At 42.8% G+C, this 12,458-nt stretch overlaps 1 protein-coding gene across 1 annotated transcript in view; it reads right to left on the bottom strand.

The window, feature by feature from the left end:
• The window catches only part of ryr2a (ryanodine receptor 2a (cardiac)), a gene marked incomplete at its 5' end in the record, with an annotated part of 269,110 nt that overhangs the window by 48,927 nt on the left and 207,725 nt on the right, over positions 1 to 12,458 (bottom strand). The window contains 10 exons of the mRNA XM_080455627.1: positions 3,153 to 3,249; positions 3,490 to 3,602; positions 3,672 to 3,842; positions 4,872 to 4,931; positions 5,386 to 5,556; positions 5,961 to 6,053; positions 8,827 to 8,914; positions 9,840 to 9,997; positions 10,686 to 10,768; positions 11,428 to 11,620. Coding sequence (XP_080311753.1) covers positions 3,153 to 3,249; positions 3,490 to 3,602; positions 3,672 to 3,842; positions 4,872 to 4,931; positions 5,386 to 5,556; positions 5,961 to 6,053; positions 8,827 to 8,914; positions 9,840 to 9,997; positions 10,686 to 10,768; positions 11,428 to 11,620 — 1,227 coding nt within the window. The remainder of the gene's footprint in view (positions 1 to 3,152; positions 3,250 to 3,489; positions 3,603 to 3,671; positions 3,843 to 4,871; positions 4,932 to 5,385; positions 5,557 to 5,960; positions 6,054 to 8,826; positions 8,915 to 9,839; positions 9,998 to 10,685; positions 10,769 to 11,427; positions 11,621 to 12,458) is intronic.

Below are 12,458 nucleotides of genomic sequence, written 5' to 3'. Positions count from 1 at the left end.
GGATAATAAGCAACCTCTCTTTCTGCGTCTATCTATCTATCTATCCATCTCTTCGCCCTTGTTCTGTGCAATAAGCTGTTGTAAACACCTGTCTGGTTAGAGAGGAAATAATAATGTCAGGTGATGAAACCGTCCAAATCAAATCACCTATTCTTTGTCAATGCAAGTTTCATTCTCTGTGCTCTGCATATTAAGATGGAGGAAACATGTCCTACAGATCAGGTAAGGTAGTGGCACTGAGAAGCATGCGTTATTATTTCCACTGCAGCCATTTTATTCTATTTAGGTTTTTCACTGCAACGATAGCAAAGCAATTACCTGTTCTAGATAAAAGAGATGATGCTCCCAAAGTGAATTGAATTTGCAATTCAACGTTTCGACCAGAGAACATGATGTACCTGGTGTTTCTGTCCATGATGTACCTGTACGAGGATAGTTTCAGAACATAATGCTGTACTGCACTGTATTAAATTCACTAAGGGAGCATTCTAAACAGTGTGCGGATTGTTACAGGGGCGTCATTTGGGGTCTCAGGATATGGCAATTGCCACCCCCTAGTGTTCACATTTAACCTTAAATGAATTTATTTTATGCATATTTCCGCCAACTCTATACATTTTTTGCAAATTAATCTGATTTCAGATCAACACTGAGTGCATCTAAATTCATCCCTGTCCATATACATATGACATGTGACACATGTTATAGATACTGTATGTGTTTTCTTATCTGCAACCATACATTTATTAACCACTTTCAACCCTTCATCCCTATTTTGGGCATGTCATTATCTAGGTGAAAATGTTCAAACATTTTCTCCCCTATTTCTCCACTATTTTGGAAATGGGGCTTAAGTGGTACTTATTTTTGCCACCACCTATATTTTCTGAAATTTCACCTCTGTGCAGATATCATCTCTTCTCTATATATTTTTAACCAGCACCTGTTACCATTGAAAAGCATTGGCAGAATCCGCCACATAGGCAGAATTAAAGTTTGGTGTGACTGCACCCTTGAAAGCAAATACCCCAATACTTTAACTCAAGTACAAAGTTTACTGAGAAACTTTCATGTGTAATATTTGACCAGGAGCATCTATACTTTGACTTTCAAGTACTGGGGTTAAGAACTTTGTCCACCGCCAAGGAAGAAAGGCTGAAAGTTAATGCTGCTCAGCATGAACCATGACTTTGAAGGCTCAAGGCTAAGCCATAAATGTAGGCGTACATTAAATATGAATTCAGGCTATATTGCTGTACCATCTCACTAGACTTACAAAGTCTGCAGCGTATTACAACCGAACACAAACTTTATTCAGCTATAGGGCAGGTCACAATTACGTCATTCAGAACTTTGGCAGTGCCTTTCAGAACTTTTACAAGTAGTTCTTGCACCTCCACGTTTTTCTAACTAGCCAACACCTCCGTAGTCAAACATTGTGTGTGATTGGTCAGAAGTTCAACGTCTTAGTGATTTATATTGTCTTATTTCTAATCTGTCAGCACCATGGACAGTTTTGAAGAAAGGTTGGCTGTGGATAATCCCTCTCTGTGCGACTACAAACACAAATGGATTGCAATGAATTAATGGAGAGAGATAGTACACACTTTGTCCACTGTTGTCTGTCAACAGCAATGGCCAAATCTCTGAGACAAATTATGTCAAGGCACGTTGGACGTTGATGAAAATAAACAGCGGAGATCCAGGCGATTAAAACGCTCCAATGCTGTATACAATGCTTTGGTAGCTTGCCTGGAGCGATCAGCTGTGTTGCTAGGCAGAGTACTGTGTGGGGGGGACTAGGTTTCAGAACTCAGAGCTGAGACGTATAGGGAAGTAAAAACATTTTTTTACTTAAGGAACGTGGCATGCCCTGCCGATGCCGAGAAAAGTTAGGTGTCATTTGGAGTTTGCTGCAGCATTTATCCGTACCTTTATCTCCAGCACGTTAGACTAGTGTAATAGTTTTCTCTCACATCTCCCCATAAACGCTATCAGACATCTAACTAGAACTAAGAAAGCTTAACACATAACACCAGTTGTCAGACCTCTTCAAGTGAGTCATAACATCAATGGTTTAAAATAAATCTCTGGACCCCTACAGCCCAGTTAGAGATGAGATCTGCTGACAAGCTACTGCTGGTCGTGCCAGATACTAGCAAGAAAACCAGGGGCGCCGTGCATTTGCGGCTGCAGCCCCCAGGCTCTGGAACAGCCTGCCCCTCCACATTTAGCCCGTCATGGTTTTTAAGACTTATTTATTTTCTTTGGCTTTTAATCACATCTGAGCTCATCTTATCTATTTTATTTTGTGCATATATATGTTTTGTGCTCTTGTTGACACTTCTGTACATGTATGCCTATGCTTTGCTTGTTTGTTTGACCCTACAGCACTTTTATATGTTACAGTATGTTACACGTTACGTTAAGAATTTCAATGGTCAAGTCAAACGTATAACAGGAAAAAACAAAGGAAAGGAAACCAATAAACAAACAAGAAAACAAAACGCTCAAATTATGCAAGCGAGGAGGTCACTAAAAGAAGCACCTTGGGATAGTCTCTCTGGTCTAAATGGTGTTACATTCACTTGCATCTGTGAAAACAGCATGTAGAGTATTTTCCTACGTGATCAAATCATCAAAGGGACAGTGGAAACAATGAGAATGAACCATAATGTCATGACAGAATGACATGTAGAAACTGTCAGCTGTCAGAGACACAGAGGACCTTCCTGGATTGAACCTTTCCTCACCATACACAGTAAGATCCCGCTCTGAAGAGTGTACAAATGGAACCAAATGGACCCCTGCGGGTAATGAACACTAAGGAGTTTACTGTGTAATTGCCCGATAATGACAGCTTGGGGTGTCACTGTAAATGGCCTAAATGATTTTCTCGCAGGGGTCAATGCATCTCATCACGTATGCCCTGCAGACAGCAGGAGTCATTGGCATTTCACACAAAAGTAAGAAAAAGAAAAGGAATTGGAAGCTGCAAGCTGTGCTTTAAAGAAGGACATTTGAAAGCATGAAAGGCCAAAACAATGGTCTTTGATGTAGTTGTCAGACTGAATAGATATTTTTCAATTCTTAACAGAAGATGACCTTTGAAGTAGTTTTAAAGTTTTGAGAGTTTTTTTTTAAAGACTTACAGCCAAGTCCTCTATGAGTTTATCTTCAAAGTAGTGTTCCTCTGCTTCGATCCAGGACTTCTCATAGCCCTGCAGGAAGAGGTTCACTGCGCGGTGCCTGGGGAGGGTCAAATAAACTGCATTCATATTTTACACAATACATTACACACCAACTGTGTGGGTGAGTGAGCCTGTGCGGGTGACTGTACTTGGGCAAGATTTATCTCAGGGCCGACTAAGCCTGGTGTTCTTGATAAGGTGTGCGTACACGCGTGTGTGTGTGTGTGTGTGTGTGTGTGTGTGTGTGTGTGTGTGTGTGTGTGTGTGTGTGTGTGTGTGTGCGTGCGTGCGTGCATACCTAGGCAGGTTATAAAGCGGAGCCATCCTGAAGCAGGCCACCACAGCTCTCTTCCTCTGTTTGGACAACAACTTGTGCCAAACAGCCTTCTTACTCCTCTGAGGGTGTTCAACCTGGAAGATACATTGACATCACATAGAAATCAAGTCAGAGTCACCATGCTAACACACACACACACACACACACACACACACACACACACACACACACACACACACCTGGTCCAAGTGGAAGAGGACGTGCGCGATGTCCAGGACCCTCTCCACCGTCTTCTCTGGGTCAGACGTATCATCGCCGCGGTTAGGGAGGTCTCTGTACAGAGCCATCTGCCACCGGATGGCTGGGTCCTCCAACTGAGGAACACACACAAACACACAAAGTAACATTAATTTAAAAATAAATAAATAATAAAAAATATTGTCGCTCCCGAGAGCAAATAGAGTGATCATCTGCACATCTTTTTTTCTATTACTAATTGTAGTACAAAATTAAACTATACTTAATTCTGAATACACGGTTTCATTCTCTTTCTATCATCAGCTGGGCGGTCTAATACCCACCAAAGCAGTGTTAGCTCCAAATATGCTCTGTCCACATCCATGCCCATGTCTATGTTTTGTCCTATTTCCATGAATAAGTCCATGCCCCAACCAGTACCCTATTAAGCGGCACAGGTTGGCAGAGCTCAGTGGGTCTGCAGGCCTGGCGGCCAGTGCATGGCTGTGTGCTTTCACATGACCGTCAACAGAGGAGGCTTTCCTCATGTTGGTGGCCAGGTGTCCAGAGCGGCTGGGCACTTGCGGAGGGGTGTTGGAAGATGCTTGTTGTGGCCCCCGGCCTTGTACGGGAGGGTTTGACTTGGAGAGATTTCCGCCGCTTCATGGTGATGATGTTGACCAGCGTTGTGAAGTGGGAGACTCCGTACTGATGGAAGGTAGGAGACAAGAGCAGGCGGACATGCAGACATGCAGGACAGATTGACAGAAGGGATGGTTGGACGGTTCACAAGGATGCAGAGAAAACAACAAAAGGGAAGAGATGGTTGATGAGGAACATACCGGCTAACAGGAATGGGTGTGTGATGTAAAAAAAACTGTTCAATTACATTTTAAATTAATTGAACATTCAATAGTTCATAAAACATGATTTCACTTGGATTAGGAGAGCTACAAGCAGACTGCATTGTACCGTGGAGTTTGGATGCACACTATAGAACTTGCATAGGGTGGAAGTGCATGCTGTAGTGCATTCTGTGAAACAGGGATCAGGGAACAGGATGGCGTATAGACACTGATTGAAGGTTAGCACATGTAGATGTTCAATGCGTGCACAGCGCCTGGAAACTGACTTGCCTTCATATTAAGTCTAACAAATGATCTCACCTTCCCTTGCAGATGCAGATTGTTCCTGATAATCTCCCGCACCTCGTCCTCTGTGTCTTTCTGTTGATGAATCAAATGCAATCCTCCATTAGTAGACCAATATTATCATTCAGAGGGTTGTTTTGCTACAGCAAACAGTGATATATACGGTAATATGTGGCTATAAGAATAAGAGAAACGTGAAACGGTCTGAGCTTGTAGATTTGGCTACATTCAACAGGTTGAAAGTGTTTAAAATATTTAATAGAATGGAATGTGTCTCTGTATTGGGAAAAGAGTGCACCCAAAGTGCTTTTTGTATAGTTGTATAATGTGTGGTCACAAAATCCCAATTCAGACCTGGTCTCACGGCATGCCGTTTGGAAACTACTGATCTGAAGGACATTACCAAAGTGCTATTTCTGACCAATAGGAAGCAAGACAACCAACTCACAACCAGGAACCAGTTGTGTCCTCCTGTCTGACTGAGAGGCACATTGCATGTCAGTGAACCAGTTACGGTGGACTACTGTACCTGAGTGAAGCGGTTCTTGGCCAGGGCGATGAGCTCCTGGTCTCCAGGTGCACAGATGTTGAGTCCAACAGGCAGCATGCGCTTCAGAGTGGCAACGATGAGACTGGTCTGCATCGTGTAGCGTTCCCCCTTCTTCTTTAGCTTCCTCCTCTCCTGGTCTGAGCAAGAACTCTGAGGAAGGAGTACACAGAGAGAAAGATATGTTATATGCACACAGACACATGCAACACACACACCTAACACTCACACAAAGCAATATAAACACGTGCAGGCAAACACCCACAATAGCACACAGTTAGGCAGGCAGTCATGAGGTACACATGCATAGGCACACACACACACACACACACACACACACACACACACACACACACACACACACACACACACACACACACACACACACACACACACACACACACACACACACACACACACACACACACACACACACACACACACACTATTCAGTCATCTAGCGGCATGCAACTTTTGACATCATCGCCATCGATGTTATTGGCCATTTCTTTCATCCGACCATTCATCTATCTTTTCACCTGTCCATCCATCCATACCTTGGACATCTTGGACTTGGTGTCAGTGATGAGGAAGGACATGTTGTTGATTTCATTCTGCACCACAAAGTTCTGCTCCTCCCTCTTGAAGTTCTGCAGGGGGACAGAAGACCAATGTCACATTGTAACACTGCTGCAGGGGGACATAGCCAATGTCACAATCATTACATAATCGCAATCCCAATTATTTTGCACAGTAGTCATAATCATTTCCATGTTGAAAAATGTTCATACATTTTCAGAAATTGTGGAAATAGACAATCTACAAGCTCACAGCGTGCCTTTTTTCCTTTAAAAAAATTATCTAATGATTAAATATGGCCTATTTTGGCCATTGTACATTATTACTCTTGTTATCAGTCATTGTCTTTTCCTTGCATATTTAAGTTATTTGTAATATCTGCCCCAGGCCATTTTTGTTTACAAAGTCAAAAAGCCAGACAGAAATTATTTATGTTCCAATGTTCAATAACACAATTACAAATGTTAATTGCAAGTAAAATTCATGATTCATGATCGTGAAAACCCTATGGACAGAGGGGTTGACACTAACGCCTGCCCGCCTGCCCGCCTGCCTGGGGCAGGTAAAAAAAATTGTAGGGCAGGTGAAGTTTGCTATCTGGTTGACCGACGGGCAGGTGCGCATTTTGAGTGGGGATGCAACCGTTTTTTGTTCGCTATAAAACACAACACGAGATATCTGTCTTTAGACACTTGAGCGTGGCCAGAGTGCTCCCCCTCCCCCTCTCTCCCCCCCCCCCCACACACACACACACACACACTGAACCTGCGACGCGGCGAAAACAGCTAATCTACAAGCTCACATAATACTGAAGACACGGGCACGCAACTAGTTATAAATCATCGGGTTGCAAAATTTGGAATCTACCAGTGAAGTGATACGTTTGTGAGAAAGTGGAGTTGATGACGGGCACGGCTGCTTGCATCCCACCCGCGATATAAAACAAAAACACCCGCTGACTTTTGTCACATGTTTCCCTACTTGTCCCTAACTGACGTGTGAAAATACAAGAAGCTTGTAAAGCCTTCCTTATGTCAGTATCAGTTCAAAACAGCAGCGCAAGCCCAGTACCTCCGTTTGTTTATTGAACGGTCAAAGCTTAACACGTGTCAAGTCAGAAGAACGTAAACCCTTGACTTATGGTCGATGAACTTCAAAATAAGAGCGCTTTGTCAAGTTATGGAAAAGTAAGTGTCTTCTGGTCTGTGGAATGTAAAATAAGAGCACTGTTGGCCTATAATGTGCTGTTTTCACTAAAAATATAAAATGCCAAGTGTTAAAGGTAGGGTAAGTGATTTTCTTTTGTTAAAATAAGTGTTAAATAGCTTTATATTCTGATAGTACTCATTGCTATAGACTCTAGAGTGTTTGTTCAGTAACATGAGTCTCCATGTCTCTCCAGCTCTTTATTAAACAGAAAATGCCTTTTCAGGTCAGGATATCAGGACAGAGAACTCAGGATACAGATTAAACAATTGAAATTGGAAGTGATGACACAAAGAAATGAGCATGTAAAATTGGAACTGGAACACTATAAAAATGAAGCTGATAGATGGGTACTCTCCTGATTGGCTGAAATGGTCTAACTATCAGAATATGGAGCTTTAACCCATAACAAAAACCTTTTTGTTTTAACCAAAAAATATCACTTACCCTACCTTTAACCCAATATTGAGGTATGACTTTTTTATCGTGCAGCCCCATAATTCGGAAGTAGAAAGTGAAAAATAAGTGTTAAAATTTAACGGTAATTTAAATTTAACCTAACATTTTATAAAGGACAATTTGCTTTTCGGGCAAGTGGGAAAGACCTGTGGGCAAGTAGAAAATGACCTGTACTTGCCCGACGGGCAAGTGCCTCTGAGACCTTAGTGTCAACCCTAATGTCACATTCCAACACTGCTGCAGTGGGACACATTCTAACACTGTGTTCACACAGCCTGCCACCACCCTGAGTTGACCAACTCAGCTTACTGTGTGCTGCTCAAGTTACTACTACTGCACAACTTCTACTATTTTACTATTCTATTTTATTATCATTATTTTATTGTTTTCCACACTGTCGAGGAAGCGTATAGTACAATCATTTCACTGCCTAGAAGGGAAGGGAAAGAGGCACACCACCTACGTACGTAGGTGTGGAGGGCGGCGATTCAGGAATCCCGACTTGGTGTTGGCTAGTCCTCACACTCACATCGCATCATACAATGCTGCTATCAGCTGCACTTTATGATAATAAACCCCTTGAACCTCTCAGGCTATGTCCAGACTGGCAGCCCAAATCAAATGTTTGGCCTATCCAAGCACATTCCTCGGATTTCGACAGATTTAAACTTTTTTAAAATTCAAAATGTTAATCCCACGATTTTGTAACCCATTTTTTCACCCTGTGCCAATTGCCTATGTAATCCTGGGCGCTACTCTCCCTCTGCCAGCCTAGGGAGAGCCCAGAACTGAGCCTTCAATGCATGAGGAGATAGCAAGCCGCTTCTTAACACCTGGCAGGGGGGAGTTTCCCCCTGTCAGCGCATGGAAGGAACACATTATTCCAACCAGTTCCTTTCCCCTCCTGTCTGACACTTCTGACACAGAAGCAAGATGTATACTTGCTTCTGAAAATAGTCGGTCTACAAAGAGTAAAACTTTCCTATGATATACGATAGTATGATATACGATAGTTACTATCATATAAATTAATCCTTTCTCACGCCTACTGTATGCCATTACCACATCAACCAATGCAGATTGATGATCACTTCTAAAGAAACAGTGTGGACAGTCAGTCCGTCAGATCTTATTTGAGAAATAAAGTGGTATTTGCCTGCAGCCTGTACAATGCCTTACATGAGACTTGGCCCAGAAGATGAAGACCTCGGCCACCATACGGAACAGCTCCTCTGCCTCTGGGTTGGGCTCTTTCAGCCATTTGGCCCTGTCAGTACAAAATCAAATTAATTGAAAAAAAGGGAAAACGGAGAATTGAAACAGAGCTGTTTTGTTTTAAACTCAGGAACGTAACCCATTAAGACCTGAGATACGATTATACAATGTCTTCTAAATCCTAGCAGTTTTCTGTATGTTGTTATAATATCAGTGGTGATCAAATGTTTTCATGTCAAGGACCCCAAACTTATATGTATTTGGCCATGGACCCCCATATGAAAATATTTTATTCCAGGGACCCCCAGAAGCAAAGATTTGAGTAAAAACAAGATTTGCACACATTTTCAAGATTCTTTTTCAATAGCCAAAGTATAAAATAATGGTTTAAGTGGTTACACAGATGCGTTCCCGTTTTTAATGGGTTAAAATAGGAGCTTCTTTGTATAAGTGGTTCTCAACCTTTTGAGAAAATCTCAAAAGCGTTCGCGGCCCACCCATCTGACCACAGCCTTAAGTTGCGTGCATTTTCAGAGCATGTTAGGATTGATCAATTGATTGCGTTCCGGCTCGGATCAATGGAACTCAAAATACAGTAGTATAGTAAAAGTTCCTATTTATTGGTATAAAAGATTTTACTCTAACTTTTCAAGGTTTTAAAGTTGTTGTTGTTTTGTTTTGTACATGCAGTAATTTGTTTTAATATTAATGTATACAATATTTTTTGGCCAATTATTTGGGGGCCCACTTGAAATATCCTCACAGCCCACCAAGTGGGCCCCAGCCCACAGATTGAGAACCACCCATATAGACCTGAGGCCGATCCTAAAAAACGCCTTCTAAATCCTGACCTAAGTTTTCTGTAAAACTTCAAATCTTTATGAAAAAAAAAAAGATGGCACAGGGGCGTTCCCGGTTTGAAAGGTATAACAACGTATAGGTGTGTAACTGGTCTCAATGAGCGTGTTGTACTGTACCTGTTGTAGTCGACGAATCGTATGAGCAGTGGGTAGAAGGCGTACAGGTCTCTGATCAGTATGGTGAACTCGTCCAGGATCAGAAGCTCCGACTCGGACATGTCGCCCCGCCCCTCAATCCTGCTGGTCTCCTCGTCCACCATCACCACCACAGCTTTCTGCACAGACATTATATTCACGATCAGTATTTCAACCACTCAATCCCTCTGTTCTTAGAGAAACAGACTTGAGATACAACTGTACTTGGATGGCTTTCCCCCCTCTACACCATATCTCTTCACCAAAAATAGCCGATCTACAAGCGTTGTGAGCTTGTTGATTGGCTATTTTTGACCAATGTTCCCCTCAGATTTTATATTCATGAGTATTTTGTGTTGTTTGTATATGAAAACCCAAATGGTTTGACTCTTACCTTACAGTAAGATGGAATTCTGAAGTTTAAAATTCTATTCTGAAGTGATTGTGGTCGTAATCATTTCCAATTGCCATACAAAATCTCAAATGTAAAGTGTCAAACTCCTCACAAAAAATATTCAAAGTGAAGTTCCTGATGAAGCACATTGACCTTTACCTTCACTTGGATTTTAAACAGCAGAATTCTGTTCTTTTAAGATCTGCTAGTGGAAGAGTATACTGTAGGCTCAGGTCTCAAACGGTAAGATAAGAGTTGAACGGTTTGGGTTTCCAGGGCTAGGGGATTGACAGACTACCTCCATAAGCTGCATGGTTTTCCAATACATTTGAGGTACAGTATGTCTGCCCCAAAATGAAACTTCAATGGTGCTTATTTAAATCATATATATATTTTTATTTATTTTTTTAGTAGAATAGAATGAAAATCCTCACATTTTTTAGTTTCTCCATCAGAGGCAGGAAGTGGGTCTTCAGAAGCTGAGCTTTGGCTTTGCTGATGATTGGCTGAGAGAAGACTTGGGGGTGGGAACAGAGACATGATTGACAGTGAAAAATGTATACTTTTTTTTACAATCAGCTATGCAGTCTTCTACTGTACATTGCTCTCTGTCTGCCCCAACACACACACACACACACACACACACACCCCCACACACACACACACACACACACACACACACACACACACACACACACACACACACACACACACACACACACACACACACACACACACACACACACACACACACACACACACACACACACACACACACACACACAGTTTCTCCACTATCTCCACACAGAAAACCGTTTTCTGAAAATACACAAGGCTTTCACCATGCAAACCCAATCCTATCCCCAGCCATGCAGAATGTAACCTCACACCATATACTGTACAGCCTTGTATGCTGAGCAGGATCAATAATGGCGGACACAACGGCGGAACAAACTATAAAAGTACAGGTTCAAAACGTGAGCAAATCTGCGGTTTCCCCCTGTTGTAGTGGACTGATGGAGAGGATGGGGATGAAGACCTTGAATTTACACACACATCCTCAAAGTCTCTCTCTCTCTCACACACGCGTGCGCGCACCCCCACACACACACACGCACACGCACACGCACGCACGCACACACACGCACACACACAGCTCTCTTGTCCTTCCTCTACCTGCCAGTCGTTTCATCCACGCCCCCTCGTCTATTCCCAGGTTGTTGTAGATGATCTTCAGGATGTTGCCCAGCAGGCTGTTCATGTGTTCGGAGGTCAGGGAGGTACAGCAGCTGTCAGCCGTCTCAGGGTTGCTCTCCGGTCCGTACTCCCACCAGTGAGACATGTAACTGCACAGCATCGGCAGCACCACCTGAAGAGGACCACAACACCTATCAATCAAGCAAGCAGGTCGAAATGTACGGACAGTCATTTCAACCTTGATTTAACCACCAGATAGCAAACTATACCAGTGACAGCTTGTAGACAGGAGATAGATTTTTGGTTTCTTTTCTTTTTTATCATCTCACTGTCAGATCTGGGCGGCAGTGGCTCAGTAGTTAGAGCAGCTGCTTGGGAAACGGAAGGTTCTCTGTTTGATTCCCGGCTCCCCCTGGGTTAGTGTTGAAGTGTCCTTGAGCAAGAGACTGAACCCCTAATTGCTCCCGATGAGCAGGTTGGTGCCTTGCATGGTTTCCTCCGCCATCGGTGTACGACTGTGTGTGTGAATGGGTGAATGCAATGCACAATCTATGTAAAGCGCTTTGGATAAAAGCTATATAAATGCACCATTTACCATTTACCATTTGAGCAAGACACTGAACCCCTAATTGCTCCCGATGAGCAGGTTGGTGCCTTGCATGGTTTCCTCCGCCATCGGTGTATGAATGTGTGTGTGAATGGATGAATGAATGTAATGCACAATCTATGTAAAGCGCTTTGGATAAAAGCACTATATGAACTCCTAATTGCTCCCGATGAGCAGCAGGTTGCATGGTTTAAACTGCCGTGAATGTGTGGGTGAATGTAAAGCACATTGTAAAGTGCTTTGGATAAAAGGCGCTATATAAATGCACCATTTACCATAGCTCCATTACGAACCTCTCACTCCGCTATACAACTCCGAGATAAGGTTCCACTAGGATGTCTACCAGGATCGGTGGAACGCCGGCAAAGGGTCTGTGGATTACCTTTTTCGCCACATCGTATCC

Source organism: Gymnoscopelus braueri, assembly GCF_963280865.1.
Source record: "Gymnoscopelus braueri genome assembly, chromosome: 17".
NCBI lineage: Eukaryota > Metazoa > Chordata > Actinopteri > Myctophiformes > Myctophidae > Gymnoscopelus > Gymnoscopelus braueri.
Note: the sequence above shows the minus strand (reverse complement) of the source record. Positions and strands in the feature narration are given on the sequence as shown.